The sequence below is a fragment of the Spermophilus citellus genome (assembly GCF_964194105.1).
Source record: "Spermophilus citellus genome assembly, chromosome: 1".
Taxonomy (NCBI): Eukaryota; Metazoa; Chordata; class Mammalia; order Rodentia; family Sciuridae; genus Spermophilus; species Spermophilus citellus.
Genome location: NC_138182.1, coordinates 266,187,830 through 266,213,671, shown reverse-complemented (window position 1 = coordinate 266,213,671; position 25,842 = coordinate 266,187,830). Strand labels below are relative to the sequence as shown.

The 25,842-nt window shown below is 39.5% G+C and overlaps 1 protein-coding gene across 2 annotated transcripts in view; it reads left to right on the top strand.

Annotated features, from left to right (window-relative positions):
- The window catches only part of ADAMTS12 (ADAM metallopeptidase with thrombospondin type 1 motif 12), a 328,239-nt gene that overhangs the window by 234,694 nt on the left and 67,703 nt on the right, over positions 1-25,842 (top strand). For both annotated transcript variants that reach the window (XM_081287375.1, XM_081287376.1), the window contains 4 exons: positions 3,520-3,764; positions 5,165-5,303; positions 12,628-12,754; positions 22,423-22,633. In XM_081287375.1, coding sequence (XP_081143501.1) covers positions 3,520-3,764; positions 5,165-5,303; positions 12,628-12,754; positions 22,423-22,633 — 722 coding nt within the window. The remainder of the gene's footprint in view (positions 1-3,519; positions 3,765-5,164; positions 5,304-12,627; positions 12,755-22,422; positions 22,634-25,842) is intronic.

The following is a 25,842-nucleotide window of genomic DNA, read 5'->3' as shown; positions in this document are numbered from 1 at the left end:
AAATAGAGTAGGCAAGAGGAGGAGCTGTGGCAGGAGCGTGGAAGGTCTGCACAGGACTGGCCAGTGGGAAGAGGAGACATTTTCGGAAGAAATTATATGCTTCAAGACTCAAAAGTAGCTCCTGTACAATACCATGAGGTTCAATGTGTTTGCTGTTAATTTCAGAGAGAGGAGAGACCACTCCTTTATTTTAGGTGGGTGACTAAAATGAGAGGGTCAGTGCTAGAGAGATGAGTTCCCTGGCAACATACAAAATTACCTGGCATGGGAGAACCCAGTGCTAGGAGCTAAAATATGAATCCAAGTTTAGGGGATGAGGTCTGGACTAAGGCAGTGCATATAGAAAGGATGAGCATCACATAAGACAACATTCCAGAAAGAATCCAGGTTCATAATGATAAGAGGGGACATAGCTGTCATAAAACCAAAATGGAGTCTGTTCTGCTGCATGTTTCCTAGGAAACCTCAAGTTGGAATGGGTGAGAGGAGAGGGAGAATGCTTGGACACTCTGCTTGAGAATTTTCTTATCAAGAGGACTAAAGACTCTCCATGGTTTAGGGCTGTAATCCTTTGTTCTAGAAGCATTTAGGACAGGAAGCTGCCTTAGTATCTGTTCCTTCTCTTATCTTTCCTTTCCACTGGCTTCTAGCAAGACAGTTATATTTGCTCACCATGTGTAACAGGATTCTCTTACCCTGAAAGGCCTCTCTTGAAATAATTGATTCTAAAACTCTAAGTCAAGGGCAAGTCAGTCCAACTTCTTTTTATTGCTGTTGTTTTATTCTGCTTCTTTTAAAATTTTTTAAATTTTTTAATTAGTTATACATGAGAGTAGAATGCATTTATGCACTATGTTATACATAGATGAGATATAATTTCTCATTTTTCTGAGTGTACATGTTGCAGAATCATATTGGTCATGCAGTCACATATATACATAAAGTAATAATGTCTGTTTCATTCTACTATCTTTCCTATCCGCACATCTCCTCCCCTCCCCTCCCATCACTTCCCTCTACCTAATCTAAGGTAACACTGTTCTTCCCCTAGTGTTTTCCCTTTCCTTTCAATACTGGCAGAAGTGGCTAATGTTTCACAGTAGAGAAGATGCAAGAAAATTGATTTTGCTTGATTAATATGTTCATCATTCTTAACTCTTTGGAACTATTTTTACCAATCCTTCTTCTATCTAAAAATCTATGTAGATACAGCACTGATATTTGCTGAATGCTTTATTTTAGTAGAAAAATCAATCTGCCCACAATAAATATTTCCAACTTTAAAATTCTCTAAATGGAAGAATAAAAAAATAAACTTTTTGTATCATTTTTCTCCATCTCTTTCTTCGACGCATTTTTCTATATTTTTATTGATACATTATACTTGTACATAATGATGGGTTTCATTATGTACAAGTATAATGTACATATTTGTACATGCATGCAATATAACAATATAGTTTGTTATATATCATTCCCCTCACTTTTAAAGCTAGGAACAAAGTGGGAGGTATAATATTTAAAGTGATTTGATTTCCCTGCATGAGTTCTGCTACAACACCCTGTCAGAAGATGGTTACAGATAGCAACACCCCAAAGGCATTTTTTTAAAAATTGCATTCGCTTCAATTACATGTGATAAATATCTTCCCCAAGGTAGTTTTGCATCAGTCATTTTAATCAGCTGTTTTAGGCAAGTGTGTGGGAGCCAAATGAAACTTAATTGAATACTACAAGACTCATACTTTTGTTCCTCTGGATGAGAGCTTGCAATTTGAAAAATGAAGCTGAGGTTATGTCCTATATCCAGTTTCTGAGCAAATCATTACTGCTGAACAGGCCAATGTTTGACTCCCAGGACTCATACTACTTTCATATTTGAGGGAGAAGAGCAATCAAGCACTTTCTGATGACTGAGATGAAGGTCTTACTTGTCAGGCTGAAAAACCCTGTGTATGTGAAAATGAAAGGAAGATTGATAGCAGAGAGGAAGGGGATCAGAGAAAGGGAGGAGGGTAGGTACTGGAGAATGAAATCCACCAAATTATGCTATTTCCTTGTATGAATAAAACACAATGAATCACACATATACACACTAATTAAAATAACAGCAAAAATAATAACAATAATAGAAGGAAAAGCAAAAGAGAAAGCAGATTGGGGGAGAGAGGAGGAGAGGGAATGGGAAGGTATTGCAGAGTGAGGTTGATCAGGTGGTGTGCATGTATGATTATGGAATAATGGATCCCACTATTATATAATTATAATATTAAATAATTATACATACAACATATGTATAATTATAATGCACCAATTAAAAAAGACTAGTTATATATATGGGGAAATTAATGGGATGATCAGAGCCTTAAAACCACATTTTGTTTGAAAAAGTTAAAGAAACAATAGTCAGCTCAGAAGAGAATAAGATTGTTGAACATTAGAGTGAAGACAGCCCTCAAATGGCATCATTCAGTCCCCTGCCTTGTTAAAACAACGTTCAGAGAAGTTGAGTGAATGACTGAGAGTCACAGAGCTAATTCATGATGTAGGGACTAGAAGACAAGTCTTCTGACTCCAGTGCCCCAAGGCACCTTTCATATAACCTTCTCTAAGTCCAGGTTCTTTCCATTCTGTGAAGTGATGTCTCTTAAGCTAAATCACACTGAAGCATGATGTGCTTGGCGTAGAGCCTGCAAATGGAGGAAACTGCTGTGCGAATTCCTTCTTCACCAGTGCGCCCCCCACCATGACAACCAGTAAGCGAGGAGAAGACTGTGGTTAGAGCTGTTGGTCATCTCTACGTGGATATATATCCATATATGCTTTTTCAGGAGGCTGGATAAGAACACATGAGAATAAACTACAAATTCCTATTTTAGCAAGACATTAGGGGGAAGGGGAGGGGCTTTCTAATGAATGGGATTGTCCAACAGCAAAGGCTGTACCCAGAACTAAGTTTCTCATCAGGGCATGTATTCAAACAACCCAGGTGGCAATCAAGGCAAGATTTCCTCCAGAATTTTCTTAATGAATAGAAGCCAGGATTAAATTACTTGTAAGACACTTTTTTTTTTAACTTGCTGGCAATAGGGAGGAGGAGAAGTATGTATCCAATGCTATGTTTAGGAAGACTCATCTGACAGCAGTGACAAGTGGCGGAGGGAGTGGCAGAGGGAGAAATGCTGGCAGAAAGCTGGCTGGGAGTTGTAACATTTTGAATTAGCAACATAAAATCACAGAAAAATAGATGCTGTATTCACCAAAAAAAAAAAAAAAAAAAAAAGCTACAGTGTCTAATCTGCATTTATTTTACCTCTTCTCACAAAACTGTTTACACATTGAGTTGCAAAGCTCCTGAAAATTCTCAGTAACTGGTGCTTCTGCCAATCCCAGTGGACACCCTGCAAGGGTACAAGAGAATGGGGACACAGGGAGGAGGATAAATGAAGGGTCAGAAACAGGCTGTGTTCAGCCAGGAAGCTAGCGTGTCTTTTTAACTATTATCTCTTCAATTCTCAGGTTATGTTGACATCGGGCTCATTCCCAAAGGAGCGAGGGACATAAGGGTGATGGAAATCAAAGCAGCAGGAAACTTCCTGGCCATCAGGAGTGAAGACCCAGAAAAATATTATCTGAATGGAGGATTTATTATCCAGTGGAATGGGAACTATAAGCTGGCAGGGACGGTCTTTCAGTATGACAGGAAAGGAGACCTGGAGAAACTGATGGCCCCTGGGCCCACCAACGAGTCAGTGTGGATCCAGGTAATGCAGAGGGGAAGGGAACTGCAGATGTGGATGCGGTGTAGCTTCTTTTCCTTTTCCAGGTATTTGTTGGGACATATGAAATAAGAATCATTAAAACTTCTTCTAGCAAAGAAGAGAGAGGGGAGCAATATATTTGTGGGTCTCATCCTTTATTGCTTAGTAATTGCTAAAACTCCCATAACAAAATGCCAGTGGCTCTCAAATCCCCCATTAGGAAGTCTGAGTTGTTTCCAGGCTGGTTTACTTGAGGGTAATTATTCGTCAGATATGTAACAGAGCTTGCAGCCTATTGTCAGTGTGACATGAATCTCCAGGTAGCTTCCCAGCAGTGGGGAAGAAGGTACATGCTGGCAGACGCTTGTCCTCAGGCAGAGGGTTTGCCTTTGTGAAGCTCTAGGAGGATGGAGGTGTTAGGATGCAGTATGTGCTCTTCAGAGGCACAAGGACTTGTCGTTCATTTTGGTGTTGAACTATAGAAAAGAAAAAGGCATGACTGTACTGGTAGAGGCAAGGCAGACTGGGAACAGCAGATACTCCAGCCAGTCAATCTAGCCACATTCAAAAGTTAGAGGTCAGGGTTGGCAGCTGTGGTCCATGAATGTCAGCAGATTTTATTTCTGACCTGGTCAGGAGGGCAAAAAGATGTACATGTGGGAATCTTAACCCCAGGGAGCAAATAATTCACCACCTCTGAGTTTAAGGTGAATCTATTTCAAATGTGCTGTAGGATGGCCTACAGGACAAGGAAGTGAAGGGGACAATCCCAAGAGCAGCACACATTAGCTAAAACCCATGACCATTCTTATCCTAGAATTACTATGCATTAAAGGAACTAACCAGCTGAGAGTTAGGATGGAGCATCAAAAGACAACAGCAAGGGCATTATAACAGTTAACATTTATTTAGTGCTAATCTTGTGTCATGTTCTAATAACTTCACGTGTATTTACTCATTTAGCCCTCATCATAACCCCATTAGTAAGTACTATTATTACTTAGTACATGAGGGAACTAAGGCACTTATCTGTATTCACAAAGTTGATAATTATATAAGACACAAGTGACCTTTCAGCTGGTTGTTGGAAAGGACACTCCCTGACATTCTCTCACAGTAATGTCCATGTGATTGGACATCCCCATTTACACAAATGGAAATCCAACCAAAAAATAACGGAATGGAGACTATATAGATATGGACAGAGGTAGAGGGAGGTATGAAAGTAGAGGTACAGACACAAATATGGACCTAGATATAGGTCCATTTAATGGTATCCGTTTCAGTGTGTATTCTCTCAACTACTTTCAGATGATGGACCTTTGTATAGAGTTTTGACCTGACTGTGGTTTGCAGTCTAAAGTCATGACATCATGTTTTGTCATCCCTTTCTTGCCTTTTAGCTCCTATTCCAGGTGACTAACCCAGGCATCAAGTATGAGTACACAATCCGGAAAGATGGCCTTGACAACGATGTGGAGCAACTGGTGTACTTCTGGCAGTTTGGCCGCTGGACAGAGTGCAGTGTGACATGCGGGACAGGTGAGGGACAGCTACTGTCACTAGGAACCCTAGCCACCTTCCTAGAGTGGTCCTTAGAAGCATCTTAGCCAGTGGTTTGTACTCCATGTACATGGATCTGCAGGGTGCCACATGTGGCCCAGGGACCCTATGGGCAGTGACAGTGTAGAGATGTGGCTCAAAGGCAGAGGCACTTCTGCTCACATCTCATTGGTTGGCCTTAGTCACTTGGACATCATCTACCTGAAAAGGGAGGTTGGGAGGGATGAAGCAGCACAGGTCGTTTGGGGAGCATAGCTGTCCACCATGGTGCCAGACGAACTCTCCAGGGCCTGTGAAGGCAGGTTCAGGGCCTGTGGGTACTTGGGGCTTTCCTTCATTTAAAGGGCTCTAATAATAGCACCATGTGTGAAGTCTCCATTTCTTTTCTCTTTTTGGATCATGTCCAAGTTTGTTCTAAAACTTTTTGCCTCCAGCCTATTACTACTGGCTTTAAAACTAGGGCAGCTACAGAGTGAAGAGCCAGAATCTGGGACCCAGCAAAGGGAATAAAAAGTGAAGGAGTGAATGGGTCAGGAGGCCAGGCTGCCTCTCCATGGGCTGCCCACTCACATTCTCAGACTCTGCCTGATCCTTCACTGGCCTCACCACTCCAAGAGATACTGTAGAAGGAGGTCTCCCAACGACTGTTGGGTCATGCACCTTCAACATTATTTTCCTGATTCATCACAGAAAACCAAGGTCAGCTTTTAGAAAACACAAGGATGAAGACCTCACTTTACAAAATATGAGGTTTGAAAATGCTAAACCTCTGGAAATGGGTTGGGGACAAGGGTGCTATCTGTGGCTGCAGCCATAAGTGATGTTGGTGGGAGAGTCCATCCTGTGATTTCCCCTGGTGTGTTAGCATTTCCAAATGTACTGACCTCCTGTCCCACCCTCATTGCCCAGGGTGATGGGAGGGGTCCCAGAGAAGCAAAGGTCATTTAAGCAGAAAATAAATGGATAAAAGAAACTTCCCCAGAGGAGCAGTTGTGAGGAAAACGAAGTCACTGTGAATGTAGTTACCAGTACTTTTTCAATTTATGATCCTCTTTGTTCTTGTCTTTCAATGAAGTTCAAGTTGAAGCTTTAAGTTTAAATCATTTGTCCCAGCACATCACAGAGTAAAACTTAACCAATACTAACGGGGCAGGGACTCCCAAAACAGGAGACCATCCTCCACCCCTCCACCCTCTTCTATTTCAAGACAGGATGAGCCCTTTGATTCATGTGCAATATTTCCAAACGCTAGGAATAAAGAGATAAGTGGCTGGGTTTTGCAATGATGATAGTGTTTTAATCAGCTTTTTTGTCACTCTGACTAAAAGACCTGACCAGAACAATTAGAGGAGGAAGGATTTATTTGGAGCTCCTGGTTTCACAGGTCGTCCACAGCTGGCTGACTCTATTGCTCAGGGACTGAAGTAAAGGCAGAACATCATGGCAAAAGGATGGATGAGGAAGGCAGCTCAAGACATGGCAACAAGAAAACAGGGAGAGCTCTGCTCATCAGGGACAAAAAGAGCATTTTTGGGCTCACATGAAACATAATCTCCTTAGCTTTAACTTCTTTGTGGAGTTTCTAGACTCAAAGAGCATAAATATTACGACAATGTTAAGAAAAAGGGTTAAAAAAGGTGGCAGCCTTCCTTTTTTGTCTGTTGTTATTATTTTAGTTTTACCGTTTTTACCTGGGAATCATTTCAAACATACCAGAAAAATAGAGAATGTAATAGCAAATCCTGTGCACCAATCACTCAACTTTATCATATCTTACCACTGGGTCATGTTGGTTTCAATTTTCATTTTTCAAGAGAAACATCCCACAACTAGGGTTAAGGAGCATACCCCAGCTTCACATTCATCCTCTTTTCCCCAGAGTTAACACAGGCATGAAACCAGTGCTTATTATTCTCATGTATGTCGTTGAACACTTCTGCTACACGTGTATACAGTGATGCCTATTTCTTAGGCAGTTAAGCTTTCTGTAAGTAGTATCATATTCAAGGTATCATTCCTTACTTGTTATATTTATTCAATTTATGCTTTTGAGATAAATCTACACTGAATAATTTATTTATAAATTCTACTATTTTGCATTTCATAACTATTTCTGCAATGCCATAATGAGCACCTTATAATTGCTGCTTTCTTACCTCAATATTTGAGCTTTCTTAATTTGTTTACCTATCAGTGGAATTCCTGGGTCATAAAGTGTATTCATATTGCAAGAGTGAGTCAGTGAACTCATCAGGTGCTGTGAAATATTTTAAAATTTCCAGGGAAATAGAAAAATTTTAAAGAGACACATAATACTTAACATCTCTAGCACATCACATGAAGTACTAGCTCAAGGCAATGCAGTTTCAAGAGTGGGTCTCATTACGTTCCTTTCAATGACATCTTACTTTGTGACACTGGATTTTCAATGGGTGCTGTGATTTAAAAAAGAAAATCACGTACCTCCTGAAAATGAATATGGAACAGAAAATATGGTATCTAGTCTTGTTCTAAGATTTGAAAAGTTGTGTATGTCTAATAGTTGCACAAATCTCATTTATAAGTTAATTTAAAATGAAATTCAAATGTTATTTTATCTTAGCTGGGCATGGTGGCACATTCCAGTGTCACAGGAGGTTGAAGCAGTTAGATCCCAAGTTCAAAGCCAGTCTCAGCAACTTAAGGGGGCCCTAAGCAACTTATCAAGAACCTGTCTCAAAATTAAAAAAAAAAAAATTTAAGGGCTGGGAATGTGGTTCAGTGGTTAAGCATCCCTGGATTAAATCACCTGTGCAAAAAAAACCACACACACACACACACACACACACACACACACACACACATACACTCTATATCTATACACACACCTATATATGTATATATATGTATATATATATATATGTATAAATAATATAATAACATATATATTATATAACATATATAAGGACTATTACTTCTTAGGAAAAGTTGGAAGAAATTGGACTAATAATAACATCCTTACAAGAAACTTGCTGAAAGAAATTAACCTGAGTCACCCATAAAAGATCACCAGTAAAAGTACAACAGATGCATGATCAGTGGAGAAACATCAAATGCAGGTCTCAATAGGAAACTGCAGGACTCCTTATTCAACAAGAGAATATTTTGGCAAAAATCCAGTATCACTTGCACAGTGATATAAAACCACATTTTTGCCCATTACAGACTTAGTGCTGTGGGTTCGCTCAAATATAGTACAGCCTAACCAAAACTTCTTATGTCTAGTAAAACTCATAGCAAAGGCATTGTTGTGAGAAAATGGCTCTTCACTTCTAAACTTGACCTTTGCCAATTTTGTGCTCTGTGGTCTCCTCAATTCTGCAGCTTGGGGTCTGTTGGTGTTACAATGGCCTACACAAATGGGAGAATCCTTTCCCCTGCCCTACCCTCATCTTCAGCTTTCCCTTTACCCTACTTGGCTGGATTCTTTCTGGAGTTTAGTCATTGTTCCTTTGCTCAAGGACTGTTCTCATAGGAAAAGGCAAAGATTGAAAACTCCAAGATCATGAACATCACTTGAAAGTTCCTGGATACTGCTCAAATTGTTTATGTAGGCCAACAGACCTACAATGGAATTACCTTCAATGGAAATAAATACTCATACAGCAGATCCTAAAATTAGTTTGCACAAAGTTTATCCAACAGTATTCCTACTAAAGCTAAATATAACCACATTTGAGATATGTCCACATATCCTTGACCAAGTATTAGAATATAAATAGGGACACATATTTTCCTCCAATCCTGATGAGGGGAGAGGGGGTGTAGCTCAGCAGTGGAGTGCTTGCCTGCCATAAACAAGGCTTTGGATTTGAGCCCAGCACTACACACACACACACACACACACACTAACACACACGCACATGCACACACACACACACACACACGTACACAATACAATAAATAACCCTGATGAGTGACCACATACTGATGTTCAGAAAGCAGAATCCACTTCTCGGAAAATCAGAGTCAGACATTTCCTTGACTTTCTCAAAGTGCTGTCATTTCGGTACCAGTCCCTCTCACTCTTCCCAGCATAATTGTCAGATAAGATCCACCAAATCCAGACAAATCAAAAAAAAAATCTGGAACAATACCTGGAAGATACTTTTTAATGTAAGACTTCATAATGGTAATAGGAATATGTATTGAGGTAGATTAAACATATGACACAAAATAGAAGATTACATAGTTTGCCGTATGCTTAATAATTTTTTTTAAAAAACTGTAAGTAATGTACAGTGGAGATATTATAACCTTTTAGTGTACTTCACTAATGAACAAATGAAAACCCTTAGTCAAGGTGACTAATCTAATGGTCTCTCATTCTGCTGGTCTTCTAAGTTCCATCCCATTTTAACCCTTTGCAGTCAGCAGAGATCAGTCCCTCCCTTATTTTCAGGCTCTTAGTTTTGTTTTCTAATAGTACAGTTGCTTGGGATTTTTTTCAACTGGTTTCTGTGAAGATTTTCTTTGCACAGTGTGCTTTGTGAAATGCTGCTGTATGCTTTATCAACTCACGAGTGTTGTGAGATTTTATACACTCCTGAGTTTCTTCATTCACGTGCTTTGCTAGACTCATGCACAGTCTAAGGAAGAGAAGTCATAATCAATATGGAGACAGTGTGTGGAAAATTTTGAAAATTGTTCCTTCATAGGGCAGAACTACTTTTTTCTAATACCATACAACACTCTTTACATACAAGCAATGCTTTTCTTTGAGCACTTTCTATGTAATTTTTTATAAGTTATCCCTACCATGAAAGTCAATTAATGAATTTGTGTAATAAGTTCATTGGCATTCAGGAGAGAAATTGGCTTTAAGTCTTACTGATCTTGTGAGATGTATGGGTTTTGGTGATGACAAATGATACAGTCAAGTCACATTAACTCTTATCCATCCAACTGTTTTTAATTATTTAAATCAGTGTCAATGCCTTTTTGAGCTACAAAAAAATGGATTGTGTGACTAAAGGTTGAATTATTTGCAGAAACTTGGTTGCATCAGAGCAGTATGAAAAAGGCTTTAGTGCTCTGGATAAATTGAATATAATCTATTCCCTAATCTGAGAGTATAAAACCAATCCTGATTTTACAATGAATGTGCAGGAAGTTTCAGAGAGAGTTTGGTTGAATGGGTCACGAAGAAACTTCAAATTCATATTCAAGAATTGTTTTCAAAATCCTACTTTGCATTTAGCATTGTACCAGGGCTTAGGGTTGATCATGTTTATATTAGGGTGCATATGTCATTTTTGTCCTCATGAAAACCCTGCACTATAATTTTATTGTCATCTTGGAAACTGAAGTTTGCAAAAATAAGGAAGATCGCCCAAGATTACTCATCAAGGAAGTGTTAAGGCAGGATTCAAAACCAGTTCTAACTCTCATGGTATTGCTGTTGGTGTTGATGCTGTGGTTGTTGTCAATCACATACACACACACACACACACACGTGTGAACACACACTTCAGTATGCTTAAACTCATATTGATGGCATCCAGGCTTTTCTAGGCTGAGTTACATTATGAAGGATAAAACCAAACTCATTGAGCCAGGAAAATAGAGATGAGGGATCTAAGGGAGCCTGAAAAAAAAGGTAAATGTTTAGTGGTAATTAAAATAGAAATTTGGTAGATTGAGGATACACTAGTCAGTAATACAGATGGTTGTACAATTTCAACTTTGTCCTGTAAAGTTATTGTTGATTCTGTGCATTTAGGGGGATTGTGGTAAGTGACAGCCTCTCTATTCAATCACAAAATTGTTGACATTTCACATTAAAAGCAATGTTATATCCAATGTTAGGAGAATTTTCCATAGTTCATTACAATAACCTAAGTCTTCAGCTGTTTTATCTATACCCTTCCTAAATTGAACTTCCGTATCAAGAAAAGCTCATGTAAACTAAATGAACCATATAACAGATTCCCTCTATTTTATCATCTAAATATTAAGTTCAAAATATGATGAACTGTGTTATTGTTGAGGGTTTTTTGTTTGTTTGTTTTATATAAGGAACTTTACTTGTTACTTCTTTCAACACAACAATTTCCACTCAAGATGATCAGGTTTACAGTATAAAGAGACAGTTCTTACAAGTCAAAGCACTTACTGGACCTGTTATTGCTGATGTCCAACAGGACTTACCAAGTTCTTACAGACATGTAGCCACTTCTCATTGCTACATAGAGAAAGGGATGCTTAAACTTCTGGAAATAGCATTTTGAATTTGATTCTCATATATTTTTCAATGTGATTGATTTCTACTTAATGTCTCTTCAAGTAAATACTTTCAGAGAGGCAGTTAACTTAGATCTGAACATATTGATTGACCGGCATCCTTAATTAGGTAGGGTTTCTTTGGGAGCTGTTATCTGTTTGAAGGAATAAGAGGCAGATGGAAAGGCAAATAAAAAGTCAACATCATTCTTCTTTCTTTACTTGCCAGGGGAAGATCAAGGTCACATAGATTCAACCTCGCCTGTTACACTTTCTGCATTTGTAGCTTTATATAATGATAATTTCCCTTAAAAGGAAGACTGATTCTAACCCCGTTCATAGTAGGTTATTAAAATATCCTGTTAAAGAAAGATTGTTATTCCAGTAATTGGTTTTAAAAGTTATCTAATGAGTATGTCACTGAAGATTGATAGTTAGAGGTTTTTTCCTATAATGTTTTTATCACATAAGGGCACCAAGAGGAAACAGCACACCCAAACTGTCTACCTTAGCTACTTTTAAAGGAATGGATAGGGTTTAGGAAAACGAAGAAAGGTGAGTAATTATTCTTGCCCATTAACAGTGCAGGTAGGGGAAACCAGGCTACCACCCCAGGCTTGAAAAATTAAGGGAAACAGCATTTAAATAGAAATAGTGCCTCCATTTCCCAAACCTAACTGGACTGTTAGTCCTAATTGAACTAACCACAGGTCTGGTTCCATGGGGTTCAGAGCCAAGTGAAGAAAGGGGCAAAGTAGATCTGGAGGGGAAATAGAAGAACCACAGCACAGGAGAAGGAATTAAAAGTTGATGAAATCAATAGTGGATTGACTTCAGCAAACCACACTGAATTGTAGCTCTAGGAAAAGGATGAAAGCCAACATTAATCAAGTGCTGCTCTAGCTACTACCATATGTAACAAACCACCCCAAATTTAGAACAGTTTTACTTTATCATACTCACAGTTTCTATTGGCTAGAAATTTAGACAGGGCACACTCACAATTCCATATGATGTATGGATCTTTCTGTCTGACCCCCAGGTATCCGCCGTCAGACTGCCCATTGTGTGAAGAAGGGCCATGGGGTGGTGAAAGCTACATTCTGCAACCCGGAAAAACAGCCCAATGGGAGACAAAAGAAGTGCTATGAAAAGGATTGTCCACCCAGGTAACCACTGGTAACACAGAGCTGGAGCGATACATATCTGCTTACAGTGACTCTGATTCAACAGTAATCCAGTGCTCAGTGACACAGGAGGACTGTGGGCTGGTCAGAATAGATACAGGAAAACTGTTAGAGTTTTCTGAGGCTGTGCTATTGCAGCCTGTGGCTAGCTGTGAGGACGTTATCTTCCCAGAGAATGGTATTTCTTAAAAAGATGATGTATGGTTGTTTGTTTGGTAAGACTAAATCTTGCTGGAGAGAATTCTTTGTGGTTTACCCACAAGTTGTTTAACTAAAGGGTTTGGCTTTTCCAAGGGCACTTTACCATGAAAATGTAGCCTTCAGTGTGAATTGGCACCTTCAGATCACCATGCCCACTCATACTTCAAATGAGCTGGAAGACAGGACTTAGACAGCAGGCTTTCTCTACCTTGGCACTACTGACCTTGGGGGCTGAAAGACTGTTGTGGGAACTGTCTTGTGAATTGTAGGAATGCTTATGAACATCCCTGGCCTGCATCCACTTAGAGGGATGCAATCCGGGTTGATTCAGGCTGAAATTGCCAAATGTCTTCAAGGTGGCAAAATCACCCTTGATTGAGAATCATTGTTATAGAGATATTCACTTGCTAACCATGTTGGTTCAAGATAGCCAACTATTCCAAAAGTTTTCTGCATTTTCATTGTACTTGTTTTCCTTCAAGGTTAATGAGCCTCTACCAACCAATAAATTCCTTTGACACTCATCAGATAGCACCCACTGCACTAATGCCTGGGAATCTTTTCTTACTTTTCAAAACCACTCTTTGTTGGACTGGCCACCTTCTTAAAATCAAAGCTATTTCTTTCCTGAAAACAATTTATCCCTGAGGCTTACATTCTTTTTTATGTTTTGATAGAGTCTGCCTTGGCCCTTATATTACCAGCCAATATTTGTTGAGCATCTACTATTTCTCATGAGAGATGCAATGTGGTATAAACCAAATGACTTTTTGCCAGTTTTTGAGCGCATACTTTACTCTTGGCCATATGTTAGAAACATCTTGTGTATTCTCTTTATCTTTCACAACTACTCAGCTAACTATTATTATGCCAATTTTCCAGAGGAAGAAACTTTTTCTTCCTCACTCAATAGCATAAAACTAGTAGAAGGCAGAGATTTGAACCCAGAGCTGTATGTCTCTAGAGCCTGTGCTGTCTGCTATACACAACAGGCCCCCTGAAGAGAGGCATGCACATCTCCCCTTATTGGGGATGTGTTCTAGTGAGGCGCGCACTGTGCTCAGGGAGGTGGGCACCAAAAGACCTGGCTGCAGGTGCTTGCCTACTATGCAGAGAGGAGAGGAAAGCAGGGATATCAACTATGCACATGAAAAGGCTGTGGGTTCAAAACCAGCTCCCTGTTTAGGACAAGACAGGCATTGGCATATTATCATTCACTTGTCACTAAAACTTTGCTTCAGTATTTTCAGAATTCACTTCCCTTAAGCATGGTTGTCGTTTCCTACCTCTACCCTCCCATCACTAGAACTTTCTAGTTGGTGGTAACAGGATAAGGTACAGCTGGGGTGCCAGAGGGAGCTACCTGTTGGAACAAGACTGCAGAGACTGGAGGACAGGAGATGAGCTGAAGCTAAATCCCATCCTAGAGGTAGACATAGAGGAGATAAAGAAATCCCTAAGTGACAAGGCTTAGCCCTGTGCCTTGGCAGTCGCCCCTGAAAGCAATAGTGTGGTAGGCTGAAAAATGGTCCCAAGACACCCGCATCCTAGTATCTGGAGCCTGTGTCACCTTATTAGGGAAAAGGATCTTTTCAGATGTGCTTAAGTTAAGGATCTTGAGATGTAGAGGGCCTCCGGGTTATCCAGGAGGGCCCTAAATGCCATCACAGGAGTTCTTGTGAGGTAGACAGAAACTCAACAGAGAGAGAGAGAGAGAAAAATAAAGGTGATGGGAAGAGATAGCTGGCCTTGAGGGTTGGAGCGATGCAGCCATGATCAAATATGCAGTCAGCTATCACAAACTGGAGAGGCAAAGCAAGGTCTAGAGCCTCCGGGGGCGTACGGCCCTGCTGACACCTGGATTCCAGCCTGGTAATACTGATTTTGGACATCTGGACCCCAGGACTATAAGAGATTAAATTTCAGTTGTTTTAAGCTACCAAGATTGTGGCAATTTGCTACAACAGCCACAGGGCACAAAGGCCACTTCATGCAAAGGTAATACAAAAGCAGGGGAAGAGCAGAGGAGATCCCACCACCGGGTCACAGATGCTCCAAAGCTGTTTTCTTGGGGGTGGGTAGCAAAGGATTTTTTTTTTCAAATGATACAAACATGTTTGGTTTTCAAGTGTTCCCTTATATGCTGAGATGCTTCAGAAAATGAAAAATTTATACTTAATTTCTTGGACATATGAACAAACTGTATAACATGAAGCTTACAGTCAAGAAGGCAAAACAAGATACACATGCATTGGCAAGGTAAGACCTGTCAGGTACTTTCTCCAGGGCCCTGCCTCCTGCTGCTTATCACAGGATCTAGCTTTCCTTGAGCCTTTGTGGCTAACTGGCATCTCTTCATCTCTTGGTTTTAAGAGCAGCCCCTTAGAACAAGGCCAATGATACCCTTTTCTCCAGCTATGCTTCTTAAGCTGAGCTCATGGATATAGCTTGTGGATCCAGAGCAAACTTTTGAAATAGACCATTTATGCAGACTCCTCTCATGAAATTAGTCATGACGCCCAGGTAGTCAGAATGGAAGTGCTGATGGCCATACATGGGAGCCAGGCAACCAACAGCCACTGTGAAGTCCCAACCATGCTGACATAGCATCCAGAGCCAGGTTTTCTTGGGGAGATGATGACTATTTCTCCAGCTTCTGCCTTCTACATCATCATGCTGCAGGGGAGGAAAACAATTCATCCTGTTCCCTAGCCTCCGATGTCATGTTGGAAACATAATTTCCTCCAACTCCCTTCAAACAAGCTAGAGATTATACTTAAGGAAGAAGAGCAAAGAGGAAGCAATTTGACAAGTCTTTAAATCTTCACCATTTGGGAGCATTTTTTGTTTTTGCTATGATTTAAGTTCCTTTTCTTCTGTTTGCAGCTATTTCCCAATGTCTGAGTTTCTTTGAGGCTATTTTTGCGCAAGATTAATGCCAGTGCCTCGGCTTGTGGTCATTAAAGATCAACAAAATTAGCAGATCAAGCCTGAATCAACTCAATTCACATCTCAAACTAAAGGCACAGCTTTCAGAAAGATATTAATGATCTCAGGGGTGTCTTTGGAACCCTGAAAGTTAAATATTTACCCTTGTTTTTAATACCCAAGGTGTGTACACACACAAACAGAGAGAGGCATCCATACATACTTACACATTTATATTTAAAATCAATGATATCTGTGTTTAGAGGATTATTTGTCATCAGCCAGCTAAATTGTATTTAAATTCTATTTTTTTAATTTTTTATTTGTTTTAATTAGTTATAAATGACAGTAGAATGCATTTATGCACTTTGATATATCATACAAAGATGAGATATAATTTCTTATTTTTCTGAGTGTACATGTTGCAGAATCATATTGGTCATGCAGATATATATATATATATATATATATATATATATATATATACACACAGTAATAATGTATGTTTCATTTTTTATCTTTCCTATATTTATTTTTTTTATGCTGTATGCATATACTCATACTCCCTTCTCTGAATCCCTATTAGTTTGTTAATTTATCTGGACTAAAACTTTAAGCAGAGTATCAATTAGAAAGTCTGTGTCGTGCTTCTATTGTATGGAACATTTTTGTTGAAAGATGAGGCTGTCATGCTTGGTCAAAGATTTCAGTTCCTGAGAATGTTAATTAAACACAAAACATGCAGGCATGATTTCTAGAACTGTGTTCTGCAGTAAAATATGATAAGGTAAATAAAATTTCATGAAATGGCCAGATACAATGGTTAGTTTTCAGAAGTCCTTCTTATTTATGGCTGATTTCAGCTTCCCCAGGTATTTATGAAGTAACCAGTAGACAGAGGGTGAATATTACCCCACCCACCTGTGGTATATGAGGTGATGACTTTTCAAAGAAATTTGATGTCATGCCTTCGGGGTAAGGACTGAGAAAAAAGTAGCCATTTTTTAAAATACACAATATTTTCTAAACCCTTTCCATACTCCATATTATTTAATTCTGCCAGCAAGCCTTATTGATAGATATTTTGCATTCAGTGTATCAATGAGGGAGCACACAAAGCCTTCACCAGTTTTCCAAAGTCCAGTTTTCCAGTGGTAGAGTCTGGATTGGATCCCAGATCCATCCATGCTGAGAAGCTGCTGCTTATGTTACCATACCACGCTGCTGCCCAGGATCTCAGGATGAGCAAGGTTGAGAATGGACCCGCCGCAAATTTATAATAATCCTCTCCCATTAAAACACAATGAAAATTTGTGAACAAGCCAGAAAATTTGGCCCCAGAACTAAGCCATGCATGTAAATTCACAAAGAGATTAGATAAAATAAATAAAATTAATTTGCTTTTTAAAGAATAAATAATAAATGAAGGTCGATCTGTTAATAGTATTTATTTTTACAAACTTAGCCTAGCAGTTCGTTTCCTTGGATACAAATTTCAAGTGGCAACATCTTCCCCTGACACCTGATTTCCATGGTATCTGAAAAGCTCATATTTACCACTCAGAGCTGTTATTCTTCCTCCCCAGAGATTTCATGGACAAGGCTTTTTTTGTTTCTCAATCACTTTTCTTATAATTCTCATTTGTTTATTTACTTATTTTTAATTTTTTTTTTTAATACACGACAGCGGAATGTATTATAATTCTTATCACACATATAGAGCACAATTTTTCATACCTTTGTATAAAGTGTATTCATGCTGATTCATTCTTTACACATGTACTTGGTTTTTTGCATTGTAATTCTTATTACACATATATACCACAATTTTTCATATCTCTGTTTGTATATAAAGTAGGTTGAGACCCAATTCGTGTCTTCATACATGTACTTTGGATAATGATGTCCATCACATTCCACCATTCTTGCTAAGCCCCTGCCTCTTCACTTGCCCTCCCTCCCCTCTTCCCTATCTAGAATTCTCGTTTTTACATTCAGTTTCAACATACTGTGTTGTTCCCCAAAGGAATTTTCAAGACAGATTTTTTAAAAAGATTTAATAAAAGCTTTTGATTATCTAAATCTAAGAAATATGCACCCTGCTGCCAATGGTTTTTAGGACAAAAGCCTTGCATAGCCTGTTCCAGGATAGAGCAGCCTATCAAGAAAGAAATTCTTTGGAATTAAAGTGTATCTGACTGCAGAAAGAGGTCATTTGAGTCTCTTCTCCCTATTGACTTCTCTCTGAACTTTGGTTTTCAGCAAAGCAAAGCTCTGAAATTCTACAGCTGTGGTAGCGTCCAGCATTTCCAAAGTGTTCAATAAACATCTGATAGCAATTCATCTAACTCTGGCAGCTGCATGTAGCTTTCAATGCACTAAAGAATGGCACATGATTTAAGTCAAGCTCAGCACTGTTGCTAGTTTGGCCTGGATTATTCCTTTTGTTGGAATGCTGTCTTGTATATTATAGGCAGCTTGGCAGCACCTCTGGCTTCTACCCACCGGATGTCAATAGCACCCCACCCTCATTTGTGACCATGAAAAATGTCTTCAGACATTCCTCCCCTGGAGAGGGAGTATGGGACTCTCTACTAGTTGAGAACTTCTGATCTAAATAAATGAACAGGATCACTGAGACCAGGGAACGCCCATGAAAGAGAGTGGAGGGTGACATGGCATGTGTTAGGGACAAGAAAGCTAAGGCAAATGAGGTTGGAGGAGCAGTATGTCGTCAGAACATGAAGACAAGCTGTGCACGGGGTGAGGAGGGGAGGGTTCTTATTATAGGAATGGTGGTTTTGTTGGAATTTAGAATGTTCATTAATTGGATGTTGAAGTATAAATGCTATTAGGAAAAATAATACAAAAAAGATGACAATTATTAACGAATTTTTTTAAAGAAAATTACTTTCTGAGTAAGAATATGACAAATTCAAACTTGGCCTTTCAATTATCTGAGTAATGAGGGTTACAGTGAAGTGACCTGATTCTCTGGCAGTCTGAGCTACCAAGCCAGCACTGCCATGGGAATGGGTAGAAGGGGTAGATAAGAGAGAGGGTCAGAGGTTCTCCACCCGAGCCCTCCTACTTCATCTTGGGAGGAACTCGATCCGCTTTGAACTTTCCCAGGACAACTGCAAGTTCTTCAAGGGTCTCTCTCTCTCTCTCTCTCTCTCTCTCTCTCTCTCTCTCTCTCACACACACACACACACACACACACACACACACATGCACACATGCACAGATACACATTTCTATGTTATTCATAACTCATTATAAAACGACAGAGTCTATTCTTTGGAGAAATATAAATTAGAGACAAACAGCTAAATCCCTTTATTTGGTACCGAAACACCAGTGGTTTCTAACCCTGACTTCAAATAAGTCATCAGGAAACTCTAAGAAAGCACCAATACCCTGCCTCAAGAGATTCTGAATCTTCAATCATTCCTGGACATGACTTTTAAAGCTGACCACATATTGATACACTGAGAATCAGTGGTAGAATACCAGTTCTTAGGACTTTTACATGATAATTGGGAAGAGTTCAACTTGTGTTCAGTGGATAAAGAACAATATAGTCAATGTCTAATCATTTGTCCAGTTGTGTTGGATATTATTAAAGAAAAAATTATTCAATGATACTTCTTAAAAATATAGTAAGAAAACTTATTCGGGACCATTGTGGTAGGTATAGGGATTTTGCAGTGGGAAAGAGACTGGCCTGAACAGGGACATGGACGGACAGGAACCACAAGGTGCAGGGTGGGGATCAGTGGATGGGAAAATATTCAGAAAAAAAACATCAGGGATAAGAAGGGATTTGGGCTAAACTGACCTAATAATTCTTACCAAAAATAAATCAGAGTGATCAGATATTTCTGTAATGGTGAAGGATGAGGAGCCCAATCAGATATGATAGGTGATCAGATATCTAGAGCGGGAGGTTCTTGTGAAACTGATTCAGCAGGGTTCTCTGCTAAAAGTGGGTTTTTAACAAAATAATGCACATATTGGGCCTAGGAGAGAATCCAGAAGCCTGACTAGTTTAGTCAGGTTAGTTTGCTGTTAATTCCGTGTTGACTAAACTAGAAGGGTTGTTTTGTTGAGGCAGAATAAACATTTCTGCTGGGTATTTTGTCCCTGAATTCTTTGCATATTTCAACAATTGCTGAGTACTTTAACCATATATGTTCTATAGATATAAATATAAAATCTCCCATAAACATAAAAATAGCATTTTGTTCTTAATCTCCTAGAAGAGGTGGGGCTATGGCAGAAATCAAGAAGAATGAGATAGACAACAGACAGCAACTTGACAATGGCTCCTGAGACCTGGGCCTGGAAGACCTTTGCAGGAAAAAAAAAAAAAAAAGGAGGTGGTTTTCACTTTAAACCACTGATGAGGTTTTTTTTTTTTTTTTTTTTGGTTTTTTGTTTTGTTTTGTTTTTGTACTGAGGATTGAACCGAGAGGCACTAAACCACTGAATCACTTTTTATTTTTCACTTTGAGACAGGACCTGACAAACCATCTTAATATGTGTGGTTTGGGCTACTATAAGTTATAACAGAATACCAGTAGACTGAGTAACTTACAAAGCACAGAAATTTATTTCTCACAGTTCTACAGACTGGAAGCCCATGACCAAGGCATCAGCATTTGAGCTGGTGAGAGCCTTCTTGTTCTTGCCTCACATGGTAGAAGGCGGAAGGGCAAGATGGGACAAGCATTGTGTCTTCACATACCAGAAAAGCAAAAGAGCAAACCTTCTTCCCAAAGTCGACAGAGGCATTAATCCATTCCTAAACACTTCCATTAGGCCCCACCTCCCAACACTGTTGCATTGGGGATTAAGTTTTCAACACATGGATTTGGGGAGACATATTCATATGCACATGCAAAATGTCCTCTAGGGGACTTTTGAGGGAGTTCCAGGGAGAGAAAGCAAGAACATCCATTATCATTTTGTGATGACACAGCTGAAATCTCTATAGCAAGTAATTAGATAAATTGGGTTTTCAGTCAGTTCAGATTAAGAGCTTTCCAGAATGACATTTTAAATATTCAGTAGTGTGCTTGGCCTCCCTTGGAAATGTCAGAGGTAAGACAAAATAATTAGGTTAATATAGTTGGCATTTATTTACTTCACATCATACTTCCCTAATAACTCTTTATACACATAAGACAACTAAATATTAAATCCGCAAGGATAAATAAGAAATCTTAATTACTTATTAGCTAAAGACTATAATAAAATCGATTAATAACTTTCTTAAATTATTTTTAACTTGAGACTAAAAGTATGAGAATCAAAAAAGTCCCCCCCCCAATCAATTTAGTATTTAGCAAACAAAAATAATAGTACAAAATTTTATCTTCTTCTGAATTGACAAAATTCAATACTATCTCAAGGTCAGGAATGAAAGATTTCTCACCATGTGCTTTTTTCTCAGGAAAAATAGAAATATCCCACTTCATTACATATGAAGGTATGAAGAACCAGGCTACCCATGGAAGCAATGGTGGACCCAGACTACATTTGTTCTGTCTTCATCACTGGGGAAAGTTCTCACAATGATAGAGAAGGGAAAACAGAGAGGGCTCCCAGGAGGACTGCCTGCCATTTTCAAAAGTACTTCATGTTACCAGTGGGCCCATATCCAGGAATCATGAGTCTATTCCCTCATAGAGAATGCACACACACACACACACACACACACACACACACACACACACAGGCTTGTTTGTCCTCGGGGAATCCAGCATATTAATTTAGTCAACAGTTGAACTTGTTAACTATTGAACTTGTTAAGAACAGCTGACCTGTAAGAAATTATCTCACTTAAGTTTCTTCCTTTTCTACTCCTTTCTTCTCAAAGGGACCAATGAAAATATGGACAAGTAGATTACAGGAGGTGGAGGGCAAAAATGAAGGCAATGTCCCTGACTGACCATTTCCTAAATAAATAACAATTGGTATATATGTACCTGCCTCCTATTCAAATAGAAAAGTATTCAATTAAGAACCTGGAGACTAATTGGAATTTTTAATACCACAGTAAAATTATCAATAAATTGTAACAAATGATGGGAGTTCTTATAATGCCAGGTTCTGTACTATACTACTTTGCATGAATTGGTATTTCATTTAATCCACATCACTCATATAAAGTTGATATTATTGCACTTTTTTAACAGATGAGGAAGTCAGGCTTAAATTTGTTTGAAGTTGCACAGCAACTTCAGTTTTCTGGACTGAAAAGAAAGGACTTTTTTTTTTCATTCAAAAACATGCTATTTAACAAATACTTATGCCCAGTGTTCTGCTGGACTCTGGGGCTATGCTTGAACAAATCACCTGGCTCTGTCTGCAGAACACCTCCTGGCAGACTGAAGTAATTCTAAGAACTTCTCAGTCCTGTAATCTCTGATTCTCATCTGCTTTCTCTTTCTAATGGTTAAATGGATGTACAGGTACGTTTGATGATCTTCTCAAATGTTCATATCTGCCTGCAGGTGGTGGGCAGGAGAATGGGAAGCATGTTCCACAACATGTGGGCCCTATGGAGAGAAGAAGCGTACAGTATTGTGCATTCAGACCATGGGCTCTGATGAGCAAGCTCTCCCAGCTACAGACTGCCAGCATCTGCTGAAGCCCAAGGCCGTCATTTCCTGTAACAGAGATATCCTGTGTCCATCGGATTGGACAGTGGGCAACTGGAGTGAGGTGAGTTCAGGGGTTAATAGGGAAATTGACATTATTCATGCTTCATCAGCCTCCCACCCATTCCTCCCCATTCACCAAATCCAAAGTGACTCAAGGTTAAATTGCATAATAGACACCATCCATCACCTCTGGCCTGTTTACTCCAGTTCCCACCACCTAGTTTTTTAGGATCTTTCTCTTTCTTGTCCATGGTCAACTAACCACCACAGATGAAGTAGATACCACTAGTATAGGCTCATGACAGCTAATTATAAATTGTCAGGATTTTTGCTGGCTTATCATTAAATCATTGGTAATAAACCAAGGCTCCCCCATATCACCCCAAGAGCCAGTTTGATAAACATTTGACAGTAAATCATTGTAGTTAACTAAAACCAAAGGAGTATTGCTGTAATGATGAGGAATATACTTTACACTCAGAGAAACTCGCTCAAATCTATATCTATTCAACATGTGTCCGTGACATCTATTATTAGCCACATAAATTCAAATAAGCATTGCATTGTCCCCAAATTAAGTTGATCTAATTCTTTGAGTGTAAGTAGAAGTCCGAGTGCTAGAAGTTTATGAGAAAATCCCAAGTTTAGAGCCCAGTTCTCTTGGGCCTCATTGTGCCCCAGAGTGATTAGGGGAAGTGCTATTCTTTCCCCATGACACCTGGAGTCTGCAGGGTCTTCATCTTCGCTTGCCTATGTGCATTTCAGTCAATGACCCAAGGAATGAAATGACTAGGAATAAATGATCTCCGAAAATCAATAGGCGTGAAGGTTGAGATGGGTGCTGACTCCATCTTGTGAGTTTCTTGAGAAGCCATAAGCTTCCCATAAGAACATAGGCAGGAACGCCTCTGAGGACTTAACTTCAGAGGAAATGGAAAATATTTGATCCAGGGGACTGCCACAGAAAGTCAAAACTAACTCTGTTGAGAAAGTGAGCAGTGTGATCAAATGGGATCAAATGTCTGTGTTTAAAATGATATTTGAAGCTGGGTGCAGTGGCACCTGCCTGTAATCCCAGCAGCTCGGGAGGCTGAGACAGAAGGATCAGGAATTCAAAGCCAGCCTCAGCAATGATGAGGTGCTAAACAACTCAATGAGACCCTGTCTCTAATAAAATACAAAATTGGGCTGGGATATCACTCAGTGGTTGAGTGCCCCTGAGTTCAAAACCTGGTACCCAACCCCTCAAAAAATGATATTTGAGGGGCTAGGGCTGTGGCTCAGAGGTAACACACTTGCCTGGCATGTGGGAGGCACCAAGTTCAATTCTCAGCATCGCATATAAATAATTTTTTTTTTAAAAAAAGGCTCTGTTAACAACTAAAGATATATTTTTAAAAAATTATATTTAATTATAAACTAAGGAAATTATTTTTCATTTATAGCTTATTAAGGTGTTCTGAAAGTATTATCTAAAGAATTTCTGAAATTTTTGTAGTAAAGTTGCCCTCTCTTGTTTAAATGCAGAACACTTATTTCAGTACATCAGCTTTGATAATCTTCCTCACAAAACTATCTTTGGTTAACTCATAGTCAATGTTTAGGTTTATTTAGCTTCTAATTCTCTGCAGGATGCACTGTTGGGCATCTAGGTGAAAAATGGAAATCATGGTTCCTAGATTGTAAGATCTTCTGTCAAAGGAGAGCTATCACACCACAAAAGAAGGAAGGAAGGAAGGAAGGAAGGAAGGAAGGAAGGAAGGAAGGGAGGGAGGGAGGGGGGAGGGAGGGAGGGAGGGAGGGGAAGGTATGCATGCAAAGAAAATATACCACTACCACAGGTGCACTGTGGTTTTGTGCAGGTATACATGTGCACACATCAGTGATAAACCAGAACTTTCTCCTTGCTATTCTTGGGAGGTAATAATCATAGCATGAGGCTTGCCTGGCCTGTTCATCTGCTGCCACCCTAGATTGCTGTAAATTACAGTGTTGTCAAAATAAGGCTGAATGGGGTATTGTGACTGTTCCATTAAATCTGTTTACCAAAAACGTGTTGGCTGCATCCAAAACAGTTAATAATTCTTGTCATGTAGAATTTACTAATTGCCAGAATCTTAATGCTTTCTCAAAGGTCTGTAATTGCAGATTTGGCTGAGAAGTTCTTCTTATTATGTTCACATGTATACACAGCATAATAACCTGTCTTCACTGGAGAACAAGGGACAAAAAAGTTGGTATGATGTGACAAGTACTTGTCTCTGTGGATTCCAAATCACAGGCATTGCATAGTCATCTGACAACACACATGGAATCTCTAGTTTCTAGCTTGCACTCAACAAAGCTGAGCAGAAAGCCTAAGCCAGTGCCTTCATTCAGGAGATGTTATTAGAAATGCTTTTAGTAAATCAACATCAAAAGATTCACCAAATGGGTGTTCCTTTCTTCCCTATACTGAGCTTCTCTCTAATGGGCTTTGCTAGAATATAATGAAATTATCTTTTTATTGCAACTATACCCAGATACTTTTTTAAAAAAAATATTTATTTTTTAGTTGTAGATGGATGCAATAACCTTACTTTATTTCTTTCTATGTGGTGCTGAGGATCAAACTTAGGGCCTTGCACATGCAAGGCGAGTGCTCTACCACTGAGCCACAATCCCAGCACCCACAGATACATTTTGTAAAAGAAATGACAGAGTGATTCTTGATATAAAGTATTATCTGAATTTTGTCTTGATACCAACATTATTTGAAGTAGGGGAGTACTCCAACTATACATACTCAGTTTGTCTGCACTGGGTCATTGGATCACCCTGGCTGAGCCTAAAGCTCTAAGGTAACTGAGCCAAAGACCCAAGAACTGAGATACTCCTAGATTCCCATAGAGTGGTCCTCCCTGGCCAACCAGGAGGGGAAGAAGAAGGAAAGGCAAGTTTATCAGCTATCTCCTATCAAGGTATCTCCACCAACCCAAGGAATGAGAGGAGGATGGGCTCAGCCATGCCAGGCCGACACTCAACCCCAGCCCAACAGGGATCAGAAGGGGGTGTTTTCTCTCCTGCTGCCCCCAGGAAGGGGCTTACTGCCCCAGTGACCAGCGCTCGCTCTCTCTCTCTCTCTCTCTCTCTCTCTCTCTCTCTCTCACACACACACACACACACACACGCGCGCGCGCGCGCGCGCACACACACACACACACACACACACACACACACCCCTAAGCTCATGCTCTAGACATCCATCCACATTCTCAAATTTTACCAAGA